Below are 24,412 nucleotides of genomic sequence, written 5' to 3' on the forward strand. Positions count from 1 at the left end.
ACCGGGTCTTCAAATGGTGGACTGTCGCCAAGGGCAAGATTGACGATGGTAGTAATCGGAGATGGCACATATTTGGTATTAGACAAATTCACACGTTCAAGTAGCTCGAGTATGTATTTTCTTTGAGACAAAACAATGTCGGACCCTTGTTTAATAATTTCAACCCCCAAAAAATAAGATAACGACCCCAAATCTTATGGAGCAAAAGTGCGAGATTCTGAACAACCCGGTCGATAGCAGCAGTACTGTTTCCTGTGAGAATAATGTCGTCAACATAAACAAGCATATACAAAAGAACAACGTTAGAGGGGTATATAAAAAGTGAAGGATCCGTTTTAGATCCACGAAAACCAAGAGCATGAAGTGCAGTCGACAACGATGAAACCACGCTTGGGGAGCTTGCTTAAGTCCATAGAGAGACTTGTGGAGAAGACAAACATGATCAGGTTTGTCTGGATCAACAAAACCCGATGGTTGTTGCAAGTAGACTGTCTCTGTGAGATCGCCATGTAAGAAGGCATTTTGAACATCAAGTTGTCGTAAGGGTCAATTGTGTGAGACTTCCAAGGATAGAACCACCTGAATTGTAGTCACTTTGATAACGAGACTAAAAGTCTCATGATAATCAAGACCATGTTGCTGACGATAAGCTTTTGTAACTAGACACGCTTTGTAACGTGTAATTGCCCGAATTGAATCCCGTTTGAGCTTATAGACCCATTTACAACCAAAAACATTAGCATTCGATGAAGGAGGCACAAAGGACCAGGTGTTCTTGCGTTGAAGAGTAGAATACTCGTCAGCCATGGACTGACGCCATTGAGGCGATTTGTTAGCAACATTAAAGGTGTGTGGTTCGGTAGGAACAGTAGTATGTATGATAGGAGGCAGGATTATATGGTTGAGAGGGTTTAGGATTAGGATGCAAATTAGAGGGATGAGGACGAGGTAAAGAGGAGGAAGTGTCGGGTTGGGAGGTAGAATTTTCTTGTTGAGATGTGGTGTTTTCTGCTTGAGAGGTGGTGGTAGTTTTAGGGCGTTTTGCGAAGGTATAAAGGAGAGGCGGAAGAGGAGGTTCGTGTGGAGATGTAGGGGAAGAAGATGATGCAGGAGATGGTGTAGGTGATGTAGGAGTTATAGGGGATGGAGGAGGTGTAGGTGATGTATTGGAAGGAGTGGATATGTCAGGTCCAGGATTAGGATAAGAGGATGCATAAGGATCAAAGGAAGATGTGGGTGGAGATGGGGGGCTGATTTGGTAAGGGAAGAATTGTTCATGAAAATGAACATGACGAGTGATATACAGGCGTTCAGAAAGAGGGTCAAAGCACCGTTAACCATGGTAGGAGGTGCTATATCCAAGAAAAACGCACAAAGGAGATCTGAAATCCATTTTATGCTTGTTATACGGGCGAAGATGTGGATAACATCGACAACCAAACACACGAAGAAAGGAAAAATCAGGTTTGTGTTTGAAAACATGTTCGAAAGATGAGTTATTGGAGTTGGTTCTAGAAGGCATACGATTTATGAGATAAACGGCTGTGTCAAAAGCATAATGCCAAAACCGTTGTGGAACACCAGATTGAGCAAGAAGAGTCAGGCCGGTTTCGACCACATGACGGTGACGACGCTCAACAACGCCATTCTGTTCGCTGGTGTGAGGACAAGACAGTCAATGAGTAATGCCGAGAGATGAGAAAAACTTAGAGACGTTTCGAAATTCACCTTCCCAATCAGTTTGAACAAATATTAGTTTGGTTTGAAATTGTCATTCTATTGTAAGAATAAATTGTTGGAATGTACTAAAGACACCAGATTTGGATTTTAAGGGAAAAATCCACTAAAAACTAGAAAAATGATCAACACATAGTAAGAAATATCGATGGTCTTCAAAAGAAGTAGCTGGGGCTGGTCCCCAAACATCACAAAAGAGTAAATCTAAAATATGAAAACTTTTAAAATTAGAAGATGATAGATGAAGTTTTGAAGATTTTCCAATAGAACAAGAATCACAAGGTGAATTGAAAAAATTGTTTGATAAAGGTAAACTATATCTAGAAATCATTGACTTCAACAACTGTGGATGGGGATGTCCAATTCGTTGATGCCAAGTGATGGAAGAAGCACAGGTAGCGAAGAAAGCAACTTTAGACGAGGTAGGCAGCAACTGCGAAAGGTGGAAGGAGTAAAGGCCGCCACTACTTGGACCTGTGAGGAGGGTAATGTGAGTATTCTCGTCCTTCACAGCAAAAAATAAGTGTGAAATTCAAAATAAACATTATTATCATCGCATAATTTTTTAACAGAAAGAAGGTTTTGTTTGATTTCTGGAACATGAAGAATTTGTGAGAGATAAAAAATTTTGTTAGGAGAATGAGTTTAGAGGAGCCATTATGAAGAATGGGTAAACCTTTACCGTTGCCAACATGTAAGTTGTCATGGCCATGGTATGCCTCGAAGTGATCAAAGCTCGAGAGATCAGATGCAACATGATGACTGGAGCCAGTATCAATGACCCAGGTCGAGGAGGCCCGGGATCGATAATTTGCGAAATTAGCAGATGGTTGTTGTCTTACACGTATGGTGGAGGGATCTCGATTTGGGCACTGAGACGGAACATGACCAATACCGCACCTGTTACATGTACCATACACAGTATTTTGATTAGATGCCCAACTAAATTGGTTTCGATTACCTCCTCCTTGTAGAGGATTGTTGTAGTTGCCATGCCCACGACTGTTTCCTAATCGATTTGTGTAAAAAGCTTGGGCTGATGTTGAATTAGTTGGCTGGAGCTGTAACCCTAGCTGTTGTGCAAGTTTTTGAATAGCTTGGATTGCTTCATCTTGTGATAGAGACGAACCATCAGCCATGGAACTGGGCTGTCTAGTGGTGGTTATGAACGCTTGGGCTGGTGGCACCACTGTGGAGGTCTTTGTGATCATGTAGTCATGGTCGGACAGTAGACCATGAAGTTCAGCAAAGGCTGTTGGAGATTGTCTTGCTAAAAGGGTAGATTTCAAGCCATTGTATTCTTCTAATCAGCCAGAGATAACCAACATGAAAAGGTCCTTTTATTTAACTGGTTCGCCAATATTGGCAAGAGCATTAGAATACTCTTGAGCACGGGTTAAGTAAGCAAAAGAGGACTCATCTTCTTTCATTGTGATTTTCATAAGTTGGGTTTTAAAAGTATATTCACGAGAAGAAGTATGAGGAGCATAAGCACTTTCTAAAGACAACAAAAGATCATGAGATGTATCACCTTGAACATGCTGAAAAGACGTCTCAGAGATGGTAGACAGAATAAGCATTCGAACATGCGCATCATTAGAGACGCATGTATTGTAACAAGGGTTAGTGGTTGATGTGGATGTGGTCACGGTGTCACCTTCTTTTCCTGCATGAGTGGTGGACACGATGGTGGTTGGTGGGCACTGTATGGTGCCATTAACATACCCGAACATGTTGTTTGTAACCAGAAAGGGCTGTAACATAGTTTTCCAGTAGCCATAGTTGTTTGGGGACAAAGTAAAGGCAAATTTATGAGGGTTGTGGGCTGTTTTCTCGGCAGTGGTGAATGCTGTGAGAGGCGCCATTGTATTGGCTAATGTCAAAATAAGAGGAGGATAATAGGTACTGATCGACAAGAGAAGAGAGGAAGAAAAAACAGAAACATGTGCAGGTTGATGTTGATGATTGTTGCTGTCTGGTGCGGTCGATGATATGTAGGATCGCGAGGGCTGCTGTGGCACCAATTTTAGGGTTAGGGAATAGTGGCTCTGATACCAAGTTAACCTTGGTAAACGTGAATTGTATTGTATCTCTTAGAATGTCACGATTACATAAATATTATTAATAAATATATTTACACTATGATCCCTCTAGAATATAAACATGTAATTAATGCCTAATATTTATAACATTTGTCTAATAAGAAAGGAATAGTGTTTTCATGAAAGGTTAATGGATAAAGATTATAGGAGTGTTATTTGAGATAATGTAGAAAAGTTAGCCATAATAATTGGGAGGATACATGAGAAATATGCTAGGAATATAGTTTAGTGAAAGCTTATGTGATTTGGTGGATGATATGTTTGGATAACATAAGCAATAAAAAGTTCATAAAAAGTTCGAACGTGAGAGTATGTTGGGTGTCGATAGAGTATATCGGTTGGTGTATTATTTTCTATGGCTGTGGAATGTGTGATATTGATAATGTATGTAGGACACGGGAGAGAAAATTCCAAAAACTTGGAGGAAGAGAGCATGGAGAAGATTTGTTCGATCATGTTATTTATGGTGCGACATAGGGTGAAAGTGGGTCCAGACCCGACCTGAATGGACCCGGACATATGAAAACTTAGAAACCAAAATTGAAGGTTGTAAAAATCGCTCGGCAGTCGACTGACGATAAGAGATTAATCGGACTAGGCGGGGATTAATTGGAGATTAATCGGAGACCCTAAATTATTAATAAAATTATTTAAAAAATTAATATTTCCTAAAAAATTAAGTATTTAAAAATTTAAAAATTTAAAAATTTGTAATTTTGAAAATTTTAGTATAATATTTTGTGCTATTTTTTTTTTTACAAATTTGACACATCATCATTTCATGCCAATGTCACATAGCCAAATAGTGCCATATTTGCATGTCATGTCATTGGAGACCGACACGTCAACTGGGTTAACCGGTTAAGTGGTTACTGGTTAACATTGTAAAAATTAGAAAACTCAGTGACTAATTATAATAAAAAGTAACACTATAAAAATTGAATTTCTATGAAAACATCGTGACTTTTGTACAATTTACCCTATAAATAATACTAAGTTTCACACTTACATTTATGTTTCTTACAAAATGTTGACTTAAAATTGTGATTTTAGTTATTTGGATTTAACCTAAAAGCGAACTAAATCCACCAAACTTTATTTGGTTCGGTTTTGTTTAATATTTTAGAAGCAAAAAAAATCAATCAAGCCGAACGGAACAAACCAATCGAATAACGTTCCTAAAACTTGTATTATGGATCCTTTAAAGATGTGGAACCCCTTTTACTTTATTTTATTTTTTTTTTTTAATTTAATGTTTCTTTATGTCTTGTTTCCTTTTACAGTATCTTTCCAGGATTAGTTTGTCTTCAACGAGACTTTCCTTGCAATAGGAACACAACAACACCTTGTAAGTTGCTCATTGTTTCTTTTCACTAATCACAACTAAGGCATTCTTATATTGACTACTTTCTTACCAACTTATTTTATTAAAGTTATTGCTTGAGTTATACAAAACATCAATTAGAAAGGTAAGCAACCATAACTTTCTGTTCACATTATTTCAATGATTTTTAATGGTATTTGTCGACACAAACAAATAGTTGGTTACCACTTTATCGTATTGTTTAGTAACACTAATATTTTGTAAAATAAAATAAATAGTTGTTACCAATTTTGGGACGTAACCCATTTTATCGGTGAACCCATTACTAATTAATAATCTTTATTTCTTGCTAAAGATTTCAGCTTTGCAATCAATTGTGGAGGTTCAGATATGAAGTCCATGAATGGCATACAATTCGATGCTGAAAATGCTACATCACTTGGTCCCGCTTCCCATTTTATACAAGAAGAAAAATGGGCTGTGAGCAATGGGGGAATTGTAATTGACAGAATTAATAATGACCCTTCATTCATACAAACTACATCAATCCAAGTCAACAACACAAGATACCCTGAGCTTTTCACAACTTCAAGAAAGTCTCCAGGGTCCCTTAGATACTATGGTTTAGGCCTTCAAAATGGTCCTTATACTATAACCTTATTCTTTGCTGAAACTGTCTTCAATTTAACCACCAGTGTTTGGAAGGGTCATCCCAGGCGCCTCTTTGATATTTACATCCAGGTTAGTACTACAGTGCTAAAAAAACATTTTTTTGAATACATAGAACAAAATAACTACTAATTTTGCTAAATAATCCTTCAAAACTACTACTTTTTTCCTTCTGAAATGCTATTTTTTGGTTTTTGGAAAATGCTAAGGGTGTATTTGGTTGTGGAAAAATTTTCCGAAGAAAAACGAAAAATTTAAAAACGTGTTTGGTTCATTCAGTTTTCCAAAGTTTTCTAAAAAATTGAAAACTTTTAGGGTACGTTTATTCGTGGAAAATTGAGCCGTTTTCCGGAAAAATTTTCCAAGAAAAATGAGTATTTTGAAAATGCATTTAGGTCGTCTACTTTTCTAAATTTTTCATGGAAAATGAACATTTTATGTTTTCTAAAATTTAAAGAAGTTTGAAAATTTTGAAAAACTGATAATTATTGTTTTTTACATTTTCCTAATTCCAAAATTTTTCTGAAATGTAAACACACACTCACTCCTATCTCACCCACCTCTACCTACCCCCACATTAACACCCCCAACCCACCACACCCCTACCTACCCACACCCACCCACTCCCAAGCCTACCCCCTCCACCATACATACACACCCACCCACCCACAAACGTACACACACATAAACATACAAACACACACTGTCACACCCCAAAACCGATAACGGCGGAATACGTTTTGGGGTGGAGGACGTCATGTACAGTATCATCACAATTGCATAATAGTAAAAACAAGAAACAAACAACCATTGCATTACATAGTGAGTTTAATTACAAGTGTGTTTTGTAATGTTTAACAAGCACCAAAAGTATTACAAAAATAAGAGATGAATCTTGTATGCTCCACCTTCTCCAAAATGCCGCACCTGTACCTGTCTATCTTTGACCTAAGGATACAAGTTGTTTTGAAAACGAATATCAACATAAAGCTGGTGAGTTCATAAGAGTTTAGTGTGAGTTTTTATATAAACAACATTTGAACTGATAGTATGAAAAGCTGCAATTTTTACACTCATAAGTAGTAGAAAATCCTATATTTTCCAGAAATACATTGTAAGTGAAAACCTATAAGAAACATGTCATTTTCATCTTTGAAAACCATTTATTGTAAAAGTATAATGGTGAATTTCCAATAAGTAATGCAATACGGTAGATTATGTCTGAAGTCAATAATAGTGGTGCAAACTTTCTTTAGTGTTAAATACTTGTTTACTTCGGGATATTAACTTAGCCTTTAGTTAGTGTTTTAGTGTGGTTATAGTGTATTCTTTGTATGTTACCAATAGTGTGTATAATAGCAGACCCCATGACCTTCCCGGTCATGCACAGTGTAGTGAAGTATCGGCATCCCTGGGCCTGCACGGCTCGGACTGAAGTTAACAGTCAGGATTTATTAGTGTCTGCCCCGTATAGATCTATACACGTAGCGTCGTTTTCCTGGCGGAAAACTCTGGGCGTAGTGCGTAGCGAATAGAGTATCTCATAGTGAGTTAGTGTGTTATCTTCGGATTAGTACTTTCTCTTGTGTTATAGTGTAGTAGTCTTTTGTATAACTCGTAGTGTGATCTCTTACTAGTGTATAGTCTCGTAATAGTGGGTATTATAGTGTGTAGAGTAGTAGTTATAGCGAGTAGCAGTGGCCTTAACTATACCTATTATAGTTAACTTAGTGTGTATGGTTCTTGTCAATTTAGTGGTTTAAGCATCAGATGAAATGAAAATACTCGTATCTAACACTAATATACATGATATATAAGTAAGAAATCAACGACATTCGGACAGATAACAACTACCCTAAGCCCACAATCAAACAAGAACAGGAAATAAGGCGAGCTATCGGTCCTAAGTCCTTCAAGTCTTACTTATATAAATATATTAGTGTGGTTACATTTTATAAGGACTTTATTTAATAAACATCTTGTCAGAAAGGAACATTTAGAAAATAGTTTATTAATCCAAAATAGTTTTGAAAACGAAAATCCTTTTATAAAACATAGTGGTAAATCACATGTGATTTGAACTACGGATAGTGAATCACATGTGATTAATTTCCATGAACATGTATAATTGACTTGTATTCCCCCCCTAAAACATATAAAACATTTGAAAGGTTCATTAAAGGGGTATGAACTCACCTGAAACCGAGTAATTCGGGTAAATCGGGTGAAAGTGTCGGTTGAGTGTTTGGTGTCAATTAAGGACTTGTACACCCTTTAAGACCCTATTAACATGTAGGATAAGTGTTTTGAAAGTAATTAGTGACTTATATTCTATTTAAAGCATTTAAACATTCATGCTTGATTATAGGCTTAATGGTTGAGTACTAGAAGGTCAATGAGTTGTAGGGAAGGAGTGTGTGACCTCACATTGGAGTTTACTCTCCTAAAACCCACCCTAAGTGAGTTTACGGTTGGGAGGCCTTGTCCCCCATGAGTTTACGGCCGTAAACTCATGGGAGGGGTATTTTTGAATGCTATCTAGTTTCATATGCAAGAGGTGGGGGTTCTAAGGTATTTTACAAGGCCAAAGGGGGTAACAAGGGGCTCATGAGTTCACTCCCTTGGAGTTTACGGCCCAAAGGCCACTCCTTGGGAGTTTACGGCCGTAAGCCTCATGGCTTGGCCGTGAACTCTTGTTTACTCCCCATTTCATGATGTTAAGGCCCTTATTCCACTTCTAATGATTTCTAGTGAAGGTATAAAGGTGTTTAGGGGCTTAAACCATCATTTTGGCTAAGTTTGGGGGAGTTTACGGTCCTAGCTTATGCTTGGGCCGTAAACTCCATTTTGTCCCTCAAAATGAGTTGTTAAATGGTCCTAAGCATTTCCAAGAATTATAACTAAAATTCTAGAATGCCTTGGGTGAGTTTTTGGGGCTTTTTGACATGGAAATTGGGTGTTTACGGCCTAAGCACAAGCTTGGGCCGTAAACTCCCTTTTAGGCTTTAAAATCTTAAGTTTTCATGTCCAAACTCATCTAGGTATATCATTTAATTAGTATACAAGCTTATAGGAAGTAAAAACGGGACATTTGTCAAGTTTTGGGGTGTTTACGGCCTAAGGGGCTTCTTAGGCCGTAAACTCCATGATTTCCACTAAATCCTATGATTTTTGTGTCCTAAATACAATGAAGTACGTTTAGAACAAGCTAGAGAAGAAACCCTTACGTTTGGAAGCCGGAATTCGCGGTTTTGGTGTCGGGTTCGGGTCTAGAGAAAGTAGTGAGAGAGAGAGTATGTTTGGGGTGGTAAAAGGGTGTAGTGTGACATCCAATTTCTTTAAATATGCCTCGGGTATTGCACCCGGTACACGGCTACCCGATGCTAAAGTTTAACAGGGTTAATACTTTTTACTTGGGTGAAGTGATTAAAAGTAATATAACTTTGTTTGGTTAAACGGGGTTAACACTTACAATTATATTTACTTATACTAATATGATAATGTCAAGGAGATATAATTAAATAGATATTTATCTATTGACGACTCCAAGTATTACGGAAATATATATATAACGCCGAATTCCGTTAGTGAAACGGGATTACGTAACAGAAATAACTTTGGGTTGTCACACACACCCACACCCATCCCCACCCACACCCATGCAAACACACATACATCCCCACAAACACACACCCATCTCCACCCTACCCTGACACATACACACACCCACCCCCACAAACAAACACATGCACACCCACAAGCACATACCCATCCCCACCCCCAAAACACACATACATACAACCACCCCCACAAACAAACACACACCCACACACAAATACACACATACACCCCCACCCCCACCCCCACCCCCACCCATAAACACATACCCACCCCCACCTCCACCCTCATAAAAACTGTTTTTCCGTAACTAAACACAACCTTAGTTTTCCAAATTGTATGTAAATTAGAAAAATGATTTTTTTAGAGTTTAACAAAGTTTTCCAAATCTCTAAAATGGAAAATGAAAACTCCACGGGTTCCAACCAAACGCGTTTTCTAAAATTTTCATTGAAAACTGAAAATGAAAACTCAACTTTATTTTCTGAAAACATTTTTTTAGAAAATAAAAAACAATTTTCCATAACCAAACACACCCTAAGTGATGTGGTTTTACAAAAAAAAATATCACCATTTCATTAAAAAGGAATTGTTTTCTGCTAGATTTTATTGTTAATGTATCTCACATTGGTGCGGTACGGTCCTTTATATCTCTATATAATATGTTGAAATCCTCCTCTCTCCACAATGGTTGCTCTTTTGGATAGACAATCTTAAACTCTACATATATTTAATATTCATAAGCATGGTAAATGAAAGAAATACAAAAAACAAGAAACCAGATCTATATGGCTTAAAATCTAGTTTCACCTTCTAACTAGATCTATTTATAAATTGAAGTTAGAAAGTCTAGACATATTTTGAATTTGTAAAATAATATAGCTTTTAATAAGGAAACAAGTGGCCTTAAATCTTACTAGGGTAGCATTTGCACAGAATTTTGGTTGAATCATTTGCTTCAAATCTTGTGATAATCTGTGAATTACCATTGCCAAAATGCGAAGGAGACATTTGGTTTGCAAAATGTAATTTTAGAAGGAATGAAATTTGTGTAAGGAATTGCAATATATCATGAGTTTGGTTTTCAGGAAATAAAATGGAGCTCAACCATAAACATTGACTAATTTTTAAATTTTCACTTAGAATATATTTTTTTAATCCTTTCTAATAAATGAAAGTTTTTTTTGCCACTTGTCACGCTCTCATTCAATTTGCCAAATGTCATTTTGTGGTTATTTTGAATTAAATTTTTTCCACATGTCATTTTAAGAGTTTTTCTATTTTATTAAATTTCACATAATATTTTAATGTAATAATTGCAATAAATGTAGTAATAAATGGATATTAATTTCATTAATAAACTTAACCTTTAAATTTCAAAATTCCCAAAATTAAAGCCCATTAGTATCTTTTCTTTATTTAAATTATATGTTTAAATTTAAAATATAAAAAACATTTCCTTTACAATAAATCATTGTTTTTCTTATTTTCTTATAAATTCAAAGTTCTCAAATATTTTGACATTTATATCTAATTTTTTTTAAATTAACCCATATAATACATGAGTCTAACAACTAGCTAGTGTTATTATATTTGAATATATAAAACGAGGGTATCCAACACAATTAAATTCCGTCCAAATATCAAACAAACACAAGATGGAATGGAATCACAAGTTCCAATTCCTTTTGATTCCCCAGAATCCACAATTAAACCCAAGTACATTCTAATTTTCTTCTTTCTTGTTCTCAAGGGAAATCGCCGACAAAAGGACTTTGATATATCAAAAGAAGCAGGAGGCACTGGAAGAGCTCTAGAAAAGAATTATGATGTTTCAGTGACACAAAATCATATTGAAATCCATCTTTTTTGGGCTGGAAAAGGAACTTGCTGTATACCTGAAGAGGGAGATTATGGTCCGATAATTTCTGCCATCAGAGTTACTCCTGGTAAAAATCATGGAATGCATACATATTCTTTTATTTCATGTCAATTCTAATGATTTCTGATTTTTTTTTTTTTTTTTTTTTTTTAAATCAGGTTTCAAAGTGAAGGGTAAATCAAATAAAACTGGAATGATAATTGGTATCATAGCTGGCGTGGGATCTTTATGCCTTGTTTTCTTAGTTTTTGGTTTATTATACTTGAAAAAGAGAAGGTCAAAAGATAGGGAAGAAGAAGGTAACCATTATATTGATTATTACTTAAAAGCAATTGAAGAGGGAATGAAATCGATGATCAGCCATGAAAATTAAATTCCTATTTGGTTGTCATATAGGAATGGAACATAGCATTCCGGACGGAATGTGATTCCTTCTCGTGGTTGACTTCCATTATGTATAGGAGGGGTGCTTTCTTTATTTATTTAGGGGGTGTTTGGATAAATTAGCTTAAACAATTTTTGCAAAAGTGTTTGTGGTGGGAATAAGCAGTAAACAATAAGCACCCTCTTTTTTTCGCTATCCAAACACCCTCTTATTAGTGGAATGAAATGTTATATATATATATATATATATATATATATATATATATATATATATATATATATATATATATATATATATATATATATATATATATATATATATATATATATATATATGTTTTATTTTATATAATCCTCGATAACAATCATATACTTTTTTTCCCAAAAAACTTCAGTTATATTGTTATTTGTTATTTTCTAATAATAACTATAAATATCTTCTAATAATAACTATAAATAACTTATATAAGCTTTTATTTTTGCAAACAGTTTTTTGAAGTGATAAACAAAACCTTTATTATTATTATTATTATTATTATTATTATTATTATTATTATATCTTGTCTGAAATAAGTTTTTAATGCAGTTTATTTAGTTATATATCATATTTGATTAAAATTCATTTTTATGAAATATCATTTTTTTTAATTTATCAATTTAATTTCATTAAGTAACATAACAAAAAACATGCTTGAACGACTCACCACGTTCCTTCAAACCAACGAGACATGATAATGAAATGTATTGATCCATTCTATTCCATCGTTCGCACAAACATACCCATTCTATGCAATCAATTATATATTCTAGTCATTTTATCTTTACTTTTTTATTAATTTTTGCTAGATATTTTTGGAATGGGGCCCAAAATAAATACTTACACCTATGCGGAACTGAGAACTGCAACTGCAGATTTCAGTCGTTCAAATAAGCTTGGTGAGGGCGGTTTTGGACCTGTTTACAAGGTTTGATCCACACCATAATTTCTATTAAGTTTTGTCAATAACTGCTAGTAAATTTTTTGTTAAAAAAGATAATGAGGTTTATTATTATTATTATTATTATTATTATTATTATGTCACAGGGGATATTAAATGATGGAAATATAGTAGCTGTGAAGCAACTCTCAGTAGCATCCCACCATGGAAGGAGTCAGTTTATAACTGAAGTTTCAACCATTTCATCTGTCCAACACTGTAATCTTGTGAGGTTACATGGTTCTTGTATTGAAGGAGCTAGAAGACTTCTTGTTTATGAGTACCTTGAGAATAAAAGCCTTGATCAAGCACTCTTTGGTATGGAAAAATCTTTATATGCCTTTTAGTATCTTTTACTGATAATATCTCACATTCTTTGAACAAAAAAAAAAAAAAATGAAAAATTTGCAACTGATCCCGTGTGTTAGTACATGTTCTTTTTTGATGAAATGGAGTTAATATGGACACAACTGATTCCGGTAAATGTCAACATACTTTACTCTTTCTATCAATATCAACAATTTACTTCGATCTCTTACTCATAATAGCAATGTAGTTACATTTCTTTCCTGATAATAGCAATGTGCTTTAATTTTTTTTTTACCTACAATAGCATCGTACTTACATTTCTTTATCAATATGGTCATCTTACTTTATTTGTAACATATTTCTATTATTTGTAAAGAAATGTAACTTCATTATCGTTATGAGTAAGTAATTGCAAATATGTTGATATTATGTAAGAAAATGTAAGCATGTTGTTATTATAGGTTACATATTGCTATTTTTGGTAAAAGAATGCAAATACATAGCTATTAAGAAAAGAAATATAAGTACATTGTATTACGGGTACAAATTTAGTACATGTTCTATATTGTTCAAAAGAAGTAAAATATGTTGCTAGTTCTTGCAATTTCCCCTCTTTAAGGCTTAACCATGCATAGCGGCTTAAATGAGTTAAGTTAGAGAAATGTTGGTTTATCCATTCAAATGTTTCTTTTTACATCAAATGAAGGGTAAAATGATCATTTACTCACATCACTTTACCAATTTGGAGAAATGTAGGTTTAGCCATTTGTTATTTAGCATCACTTCTAAAAAGAAGGTGTTAGGGTTGAATAACTTCAACAAACAATTTATCTATGATGTATAGATAACTAGTTCATTTAGTTCAAAAAAGAAAGTTTTTTTTATATAGAACACCGACTCCGAACAAACATCATTTATCCAAACAACACTTATGGCTTGTTTTCTTTTTTCCGCATGCATATTATATGATGTATAGATAACTTATTTATGCATCCAAGAAATCCTTAATGAAAAAAGATTGCTTTTTTTCTTTTTCACTGAACGAACTATCTAAATGAGAGTGAATACCAATTTACCATCTTATGTATATATATTACATTTTAAAATACTTAAATAAAAACATTTGATATAAATACCAATACAATTAGATATCAAAATCTAAATCTTACCATCTTGATATCTTATAGGGAAAACCGATGTCCGCCTTGATTGGCCAACACGTTTTAATATATGTTTAGGAACAGCTAAAGGATTGGCTTATCTTCATGAAGAATCAAGGCCAAGAATTGTGCATCGCGATGTGAAAGCAAGTAATATCTTACTTGATGCCGATTTATCCCCCAAAATTTCTGATTTTGGATTAGCAAAACTATACGATGATAAAAAAACCCACATCAGTACCCGGGTCGCAGGAACTATGTGAGTTCTTTTTTAAGCACATTTTAGTATTTTTATTTAATGACGCCCTAATTGTTTTTATTTCTTTATTCTACCTAGTGGCTATCTTGCACCGGAGTATGCAATGCGTGGGCATTTAACATCAAAGGCTGATGTTTTTGGGTTTGGAGTTGTTTGTCTTGAGATTGTTAGTGGGAGGCCGAATTATAAGGAGAAACTGGATCCCGAACAGAAATATCTTCTACAATGGGTAAGATGAAAATAAATTGTTTAGCTAGTGTTTGGTAAGATGGAATCGAGGAAGGAATGGAATTGTTCATTCGATAAGATGAAAATGAAAAAAACTTGTTTGTTTTGCAAGAAACCATAAGGAATGTGATTCCTTCCATTTTGTTAATTAGGAGATGTTTTTTTGTTGATTTTACATATTTTTATGGTTTACGCAAATTTTCATTCTATTCATAGCGAAACATAAAGAAGACCCCTTGGCTAATTAGATAAATGTAAAGAAACAAATTCATTGTGTATTGGTCCATTCCATTCTAATGAAATGAACTATTCAATTATTATCAACAAGTCCATTCCTTACATAATAACCAAATGACTTATAATGTTTTCAGGCATGGATGCTATACGAAAACAACCAAACTCTAGACCTCATAGACCCATCTTTGACATCATTTGATGAGCAAGAAGCTATTCGTATGATAGGAATCGCCCTCATGTGTGTTCAAGCATCACCATCATTAAGACCTGCAATGTCACGTGTAATCTCAATGCTTTCAGGGGATATTATCATCAGTCCAGTCACAACAAAACCAAGTTATTTAACCGATTGGGATTTCAATGACATCACCGACACTTTTTATGATGAAGAACAAATTTCGTCTGAAACTGCAACCATAGCAACAAATACAACTACATCAATGGGTCTTGAGTCGAATCCATCACCTATAATGTCGGAGATATTGAACAATGGGAGTTGTAAGAGATGAAACGCGACATAATCTTCAGATAATGGTAACTTGTACATTCATTCTATATTTTCGTCAATGTACGTTATTTTTAAATTTTTTTTATTAGTAAGGATGCATGTTTTTTTTAACCTTGTAACGTATTCAAGTGTTGTAATTAGTAGAGTGAGGTGAAGAAGCAAGTATTCAATGATTATGGGAACATAAGATTAGAACACGGATCAGTGAGGGGGTTAAAGGTCGGATGGGTAGTGTGGGTAGAGGTGAAGGAGTGATTAAAAGATCAAATGAAAATGAAAATATATAATAAACATGTATTTAGTCGTTTTGTATTAATTCATAGTAAATTAATTTTCTGTTATTTTTGATTAGCATGGTTAACGAAAAAAAAGAACTAAACTAATGGTTTTTTTAAGTCAAAAACTAATGTTTTGGTTGGGTTTCGGTTTTAGTCAAAAATTGAACTGAACCGTGCTCCACCCGAAGGTTAGATTGCAATTTTAGATATTCCTTTTACATTTCTTTATATATGCCTTAAAATTCATTTTCATGTTCTTAATTCTTTATAAATTGTAGTTATAAAATCTTATTTATGAAGTTTTATTTATTTATTTATATATTTTTGTTCTTTTTTAGAACGACATGATTTATTAAAAAAACTAACAAAAAACTGCCCAAAAACCAAACAAAATATCAAGTAACACCTAATTGAAGATTTTTAACCAACCCACTCAGATTAATTACTTTCTTAGAGTTAGCATTACACCACATAAAAGAGTTAATATCTTTCTAGACCTAGCATTACACCACATAAAAGACCGAGACAAAATTATCATAAAGACGCACCCCACTTGGCTTCGAAGAAGCAAAAAGCCGAGCATTCTTGAAGCTCCACAAATGCCACCAAGAGGAAAAGAAAACACCTTCCAAAAAAAATTTCACAACCCCCGAAGAGAATTGAATTAAGCAAGCCAATCCAAATAAGAAAAAATAGGAATCACATCTAGGTTCCACCACCGACACATTTGGATTTAGAAATCAACTGCTAAAGAGCAAGAAAAGAACACATGACTAGCATTTTCGATATAAACATCACAAAAAGAACATTGCAGTGAGGGAACATCCACACCCTGACAATCTAGGTGTGTCACGCTAACACATTAACCTTAATAGAAATCAACCTACACCATTCTGTAGGAGTCGGAGACAATGCAGTCAACAAAAGCTTCTCATTAATCAGAATGAGCCATAGTTACAGAAAACTCCCCATAACCAACTAACGACCAACATGACCTATAAGAAGTAGTACCGGCAGCAGAAGAAAGATTTACTGAAGCAAGCATATCCACAAAACCAACCCTTTGAAGGGTTTAATCTACCCTTCCCCTCGGAACCCTATGAAAAGACTCTAACAAGGAAGCATGAACCATCTTATCATTAACAATAATTTGCTTATTGTTTTCCAAATTAAAACATCTAGGAAATTGACTTTTTAAAGAGGAACCTCCTAATCAAGAATCATCCTAGAAAGAGGTTAAGGAACCATCCGTAACACTCTTATTACGATATCGTAAAAGATCGGCCCTTTTGTTACGTAACTGATAAACCGCCTTCAAAATGTTAACCCAAATAGAACTTCTACCAAGAGGCACTTGACTCCCAATATACACATTTTCCCCGTGAATGAACTTAGCAACTCTAGCCCAATGACTATGAGAATATGTAACATCCCCGAAAACTCGACAAATTTAAAACTTTCAAAAACAACCCTTTTACTAATAGAAATGTTACAAAACCATTGTTTTTAAAACATTATTTAAAATCAGAGTCTCCCAAGATCCAATCGGTTGTAAAACCAAGGATGTGTACGATCACACATTTGCCTTGCCACAGTCTACTAAAGTACTTGAAACCATAAACCAAAACTGTAAGCACAAAGCTTAGTGAGTTCCCTCTAAATACCATAACACAAATAGATAACATATACAAACTAGCATGCTCAAATACTCATGCTTGGCCTAATCAGCCCCGGGCTTGAATAACAGGCATGTCTATGATGGGCACAGTCATACTCGGGATGGATTACCCTCGCATCATAAGCAGTTTGGTCCAATCAACCATCTGGTTGGAATACCAAACATATCGGGTCCAATCAACCAGTGGGTTGGAATATCCTAGGCCTTTTGACTGATGCACAAAGTAATCCAGTCTCACCACATACCATGCTATCATATTAGGTCCAATCAACCATCAGGTTGGAATACTCTAGGCCAATCAACCATCCGGTTGGAATGCTAATATACAACGGGTCAGTCATCATCGGGATGGAATACCCTCGGGCCAATCAACCATCAGGCTGGAATGCCACCAATCCGTTGGCTCATGTATATAGCAGTAAAACCTCAACCACCAACTAACATATAACCAATCAACAAACAATCAGATAGATCTTACAGATCACTAAGCATAACATCATCCTATATACCAGGATACAGATCTAACAGATCACTACAACATACCAACATACGATAGACCAGGATAACAATCCAATATGACAGATTTGGTGCCTTCGACCCGATAGTATAGTACGGAAAACTCACATCTCGATCTGGTCCATAGCTGATGAGGTCCCGACTCTGAATCTCAGCTCCTACCAACACCTATCGATCCAAGTGATCAATCACAACCAAAATCCCCAAAATACCCTTGAGGTTAAACTTGGTTAAAGTTCATAAGTCAACCGAGTCAAGCTAGCCGAGTCAACCCAACCGAGTCAACTCAACCAAGTCCACTCAAGGTGCATACGTGGGGCGTACTCCGGAGGTATACTGGGCATTTGCAGCTTCGCAGGTTAACCACCATCGAGGTGGTTGACCTCGTACGCAGGGCATACTCCGATTATGCGGGGCGTACCCTCGCAAGCCTAAAATCCATTTTTAAGAGCTTAATGGTTTAAGCTCTTATGTCCAAACTTCAGATCCATGGCCAAAATACTTTTAGGAGTCATAAAGTCTCCAACTTTATGACCTAGCATGTCCAATAAGTGCTTAACATAAGGTCTTATTCCATTAAGACATTCTACAATATGCATGAAGCAAAACTAACCACTTGGAACCCGTTTTATGACTTAAGACCCCTCCTAGGGTCTAAAAGGACAACTCAAAGTTCAAGAACATGCCATTATCACGATCTAACATTTTGGGACCCAAAAGCTCCATAAAAGAACCAACACTAGATCTATGAGATGGAGGGATAAAATAGCAAGCTTTTTACCTTTGCAAGGTTGCAAATGAAAAATAAGTCCCATATCCAAAGTGCTTCACTCTTTCAAGATGAATTTGGCTTCCTTCCTTCTTCTTCTAAGCACACAAACACACACTTTTAGGCTATAAATGGCTTCTCAAGGTGAACTAGGGTTACAACCATGAATGAGAGGGTGTAGGCTGATGAGGTGAAGGGAAATAAGGCCATAAGGATGCTTAAATACCAGCCAAACCCTAAAAATTAGGGTTTCCTTAATTGGCAAGTATGTCGAGCATACAATGATGTACGACCAACATACACCACATATGCATAGCGTGCTCTAAAGCCTCAATTTACAAAAATGCCATCAAGGCCCTTATGCATACTTTATGGAACTAAGGGACCAAAACACAATACACCCCAATATAATGATCAACAATGGAAGTACTTCAAAACCAGATGTTACAATTCTCCCCACTTGAATTAGACTTTGTCCTCGAAGTCTACTGTAGTGAATAACCGAAAGTAGTAATTCCACATATCTATCTCGGGTCACTCAGACGGTCCTTCCCCAGGACCCGATCCGAACTAAAAGTCGGCTCAATTCTGTGGCTGCCTACCTATACCATCTTTGACTTGCTAACTTTCAATACTGGAGAAGCCACCACCACCTTTACACAATTATGACATCCACTACCTCAACTGATTCTTAAGAAAGAACAATCATATCGTACCACAAATGATATGATATTCCTCACAATCCGAACCATACGAAACCTTTTCGATCCTAACTTACCTTGTTGAATCCACTGGGGATCTAGGACCCTTGACCATCCTTTGCTGTTAAACCCTCCATCTGAAAACAGGGTGGCTCTAAACACGAGCCCCAAATAGATAACCACTACAGAGAGGCACAAACAATGCCAACATATTCCACAACCTCATGGATAGAGAGAGATCGACAAAGTCGGGGCTCTTAACGCTACAACACCGAATCAATTGTATCGATATGCTTCCCGAGACCGGAACCCAATCCACGACTGACATTTACCCGCTCAATAAATCCACCCTTTTCCTGAGAGTATGATCACTACCAACCATACAAGAAAAGAACCCAACCACATAATCATGAATTTCCCACTAAACCCCAAATCCATAAGATGGTCCAAGAGCCTTTAATTAACTAGTGACTCCCTGACACGCCATTCCAACCATTGCTCCTACGAGCAAAGATGAGAACTCCAAGAATTCCACATTTACCTCCGATTCTTAACAATTCGGATGTACCCCTAACTAGAAACACACACCCGAGGCAATAACCAATTCCCAACCTTGACGATCAACCCTTAAAAACAACTTGCGAACAAACAGGAGTTATAATGCAACCACTCCCCATATACTTTTTGATATATGACTCATAATCCCAACAACCTTTAACTGTCCCCTTTATCCAAACTCGCTGATTGTGAGCCTCTCGACATCCATCAATGCACCCATACCGAAAGTACCATAATCAGAAGAAATCAACAATCATGATCACTGGGCCCGCAACCTATGCCTGGAATGCTCCCTATATTAAGCCGATTGTCAACATTACATCTTTTTCATGTAACTCGCGATCCACACCATGGGCCAACATAATCTCAATCTATTTCCACCACCTTGTAGGGACCTAAACAACGTCCCTCCCAATGCTAATCGCATAAAAAAGCCGTAACTATACCATGCCCAATTCCTTTCACAATACTAGCTGCTACCAATACAGAGCCCGACGAAATCATGGTCGCCTACGACCCGAGAATAGGACAACGATTGCACCCTTGATTGAATTCAAAGGCTATCTCCCAAAAGAACCATACACATAATTAAACCAAGCCCCAATGCTATCTTGTCCAACCTACATACACACAACGAATTGCTACAATGCACATCCTTAGGGAACCCATGAGCTCATCCATAAGAGCAGAAATACCAAAATTCTATGGAAAGACATGCCTCAAACGTTAACAAAAGACATCCTCATGATCGATCGAAACGAAAATCCATACCTAATTGAGACTGAATAGGTTCCACCAATAAGCAACCAACTTAAGAAGACTTTTAAAGTGATCCTGAATGCCACCCAACCCAGCCTGCTATGAACCAAAATTCCACACCACCATTGAGGGTAAGCATACCCAAAGACTAAAGGAACATAAAACATACTAACTTGATGATAAGCTGACACATCCATTGAAATTCCACTGACACAACTTGAAACTTTCATAGAACCTTTGCTGAAAGACGAACGATGCAACCAATAATCGAGGACACACTGCCATTACATCTAATTAACTAAATCCTGAACCGAGTCCCACATACTCGCACCATAGATCTCTAAAACTATTCCTCAATCCCACGAATTCGAACAGATCGATGATCCTTCAGGCATAATACCCAGTTCTCCTGCACTTAGGGTATGATCTACCACCCACCGGTGTTGAAACCAAATGATAATTTAAACCGGTTGAACCAGGTATAACCCTTCCTAACCCAAGAACGTATAACACACGCATGATGAACTTCCAAGTAAGGATCAAACCAATCATAAGAGAATCCTGAAATTTAGATGAAGACCTCTGAAATTTTCCAATCATGACCACTTTAACATTAAGGATTTCACACCAAGGCATAAGCAAATACCAACTTGCAATCCAAAACATACTCTCCTTGCCTACAATCCCAACCGACGATCTGATACCTGACCTGCTATAACCTCAGAACACAAACCCTTAATCATATCACAAGTCATCCATAACACATCAATCCACCCACACACTCCTGCACTGGCATACTATCGCCAAACCCTGCGACCAACAGACCCCAAGCTAGGCTTACATCCCAACTTTGAAGGTCACAAGCCTGCTCACTCCTTCCCTGAATTCAGAAAACTTGAAGGGCAAAATCGCCACCATATATAGCGACATACCAAACCATCAATGAACCATTATACTCCTAACTACAATTTCCAATTTGATTACAACGGTCATTCCATACATGAGTCCCGTGACTCGAATACACATCCTCGAGCCAACACCCTCGAGACCTCGAAACCAACAAGATCATCTAGGTCTGCACCAATCACCCAAATCGATTTCGCCATTGGGGCCCCAAAACCATTACCAGACCCGACTTTATCCTCGAGAAACCATAACCAAGATAGACAGATACAGAGCTATTGCCACGAATCATGGTATCCAACCATGCTGTTTTCTTTCGACCATTCCTTAGAATCCCCAAAACTTTCATTGATTCGAGTATGGATCACGTGCTTCTAGTAGTACGGGCTCAATACTACCTTCCATACATATCCATACTTTCCTCAAGGATCCTCTCGAGTCCTCCAACACCTACCCATAATAATACTTCTCAATACCCGCTCAACAACGAAACAATCACACTAAAATACTTCCTAGGCTCTCCTAGGATTTCCCTACCTCCCCTGCCATCAGTTGCTGAAGAAGTCCAATCAATGTCAGCCATCCACTTCATGAATACAATTATGTGGAACAAAACTTAAATAATCTTTCGACTAAAGGACCTAACCCTACAATGTTTAGAATCAAACGAGAGTTGCGCAATAGGGCCGAATCCTTCACTGTAAGATTATTTAATCTTTATAGCATGTAACTTAGTGTAATCATTTGATAGTCTTCTCACATCAATGTGAGTCTGTGACATCCTGGAATTAGGGCAAAAATTATAGCCGGCCAATTCAACGTGAATCTCGTGATAATTTGACTTATTGAGTTTTAGTCAATCTAAAGTAAAATAAATAATTTTATTTCAATTATTATATGATTTCAGATGATACCTTACCTCCAAATGTGTAAATTGTAAATCAAATCAAACCCCTTAAACGTCAACACTAATTAATACGTCTAAAAAAACTGAAATTTTGTATTAAGCAGTTGTGAGCCATACAAACACTCTAGTCTCGTAGTATGTGTTTCTTTGATTCCGAAAATATAAAGAACGTCCAAAACGTAGTTCGTATGCAAAAGATACAACCATTTTAAGAATCAAAAACCAGTATAATACTGATTTCTTAAAAATTGTCAAAACTATCAAAACTGTTTTTATTTATTGAAGGACTTGCACACCTCAAATGGAATTTACAAAAGCATTTTGGACTTAGGCTAAAGCCTAAATGTAATTTCATATTTGACATATTTTAATAAAAATATTTATAAAAGTCAAAAATCAGACGTTTTCAAGTTAATTAAACGCGAAACTTTAAATGTCATTTCACAAAGATTAGTATAACAGAATTCAATTCCATCTGCATTTTTGGAATCACCATGACCTGAACATTAAGCAAACACTTTTAGAAAATTTATATTAATCATATATCATTTTTCTAAATCCCAATTGCTACATATATGACAATTTGGACATTTATATTATAAATCTTCAATTCCTTATATATCTCATAAACATACGTTGTATATGTGTCAATTTTTAATCTGACAAACCAAGATTTAACAAATTAATAAATTTTACATTTCTAACATATGGATTTCAATTTATATATAAATTACACAAATTTATATACCAAACTCATAACAAATGAAAATAAATTATATTTATCAAGAATGGTTTGTAAGAGTCTTAAACATACATATATGTGTATACAAGAGGAAAAATAATACATACTTAATCAAACAAATACATAAATAATTAAATCAATATTGGCTCTCAACATATCCTTGAGGTTCTGAATAGTCCTCTCACTCTAGCCATCAGTTTACAGATGGTATGCTGTAGTGAAATGCAGCCTGGTACCTAAATCATCATGGAAGCTCTTCCAAAACATAGATGTAAACCAGATGTCTCGATCTAATACTATAGAATTAGGCGCCCGATGATGAGCTACAACCTCTCGAATATAAATGTTAGTCAATTTATCGGTCGATGAGCTCTCCTGAATAGTAAGGAAATGGACACTCTTAACGATCCACAATAACCCAAATAACATCAAGTCCTTTGGTCATCCTCGGTAACTTGGTGATAAAGTCCATGGTGATCTGCTCCCATTTCCACACATGGTCCTCTAAAGGCTTTAACTTACCATGTGGTCTCTTATGCTCGACCTTGATCTTCCGATAGGTTAAGAACCTCTCAAAAAACTATGCTATCTAATTCTTCATGTAAGGCCACCAACAATTGAATCTCAAGTCTTGATACATTGTTTTTGGATCTACGATGAATCGAGAAACTAGACTTATTCACATACTCTAGCAATGTCTGGTGGCTCCCCTTCAAAACTGGAACACAAACACGCATAAACCGGGACAATATTTCCCGATTGTCGGTGATGAATCTATCAATCCGAACCCTGATCTTCTCTTTCTTTCACTTTTACCTCTTTAATCCCTCATCCTATGCCTCTATGATCATATCCAAAAGTGGTTACATGATGGTCATCCTCAAACACTGGTCTCGAATGGGAGTACCATCCGTATTTCGGCTCAAAGCATCGGCCACCACATTGGCCTTCCCTGGGTGATATAAGATCTCACTTTCGTAATCCTTAACCACATCAAGCCACCCGCACTACCCTATATCCAGATTTGGCTGATCTATAAAGTACCTCAAACTCTTGTGATATGTATAGATAGTAGAATGGACCCTATATAGATAATGGCGCCAAATATTGATAGGGGAATACCAATACCCTAATTGAAAATTTTGAGTAGGATAATTCTTGTCATGAGGCTTTATCTGGCTCGAGGAGTAAGCAATCACATGACCCC

General features: G+C 36.1%; 1 protein-coding gene across 1 annotated transcript in view; it reads left to right on the top strand.

Annotated features, from left to right (window-relative positions):
• LOC111877515 (probable LRR receptor-like serine/threonine-protein kinase At1g56130) overlaps positions 1–15,505 on the top strand; it is a 32,916-nt gene extending 17,411 nt beyond the window's left edge. Inside the window, exons 16-24 of the mRNA XM_023874041.3 lie at positions 5,123–5,187; positions 5,519–5,904; positions 11,204–11,399; positions 11,491–11,631; positions 12,563–12,681; positions 12,801–13,011; positions 14,190–14,421; positions 14,500–14,650; positions 15,021–15,505. Of these exons, the coding sequence (XP_023729809.1) occupies positions 5,123–5,187; positions 5,519–5,904; positions 11,204–11,399; positions 11,491–11,631; positions 12,563–12,681; positions 12,801–13,011; positions 14,190–14,421; positions 14,500–14,650; positions 15,021–15,395 (1,876 nt within the window). The 3' untranslated portion in view covers positions 15,396–15,505. The remainder of the gene's footprint in view (positions 1–5,122; positions 5,188–5,518; positions 5,905–11,203; positions 11,400–11,490; positions 11,632–12,562; positions 12,682–12,800; positions 13,012–14,189; positions 14,422–14,499; positions 14,651–15,020) is intronic.
• Positions 15,506–24,412: the final 8,907 nt, after the last annotated feature.

The sequence above is a fragment of the Lactuca sativa genome, chromosome 6 (genome assembly GCF_002870075.4).
Source record: "Lactuca sativa cultivar Salinas chromosome 6, Lsat_Salinas_v11, whole genome shotgun sequence".
In the NCBI taxonomy this organism is placed as follows: Eukaryota; Viridiplantae; Streptophyta; class Magnoliopsida; order Asterales; family Asteraceae; genus Lactuca; species Lactuca sativa.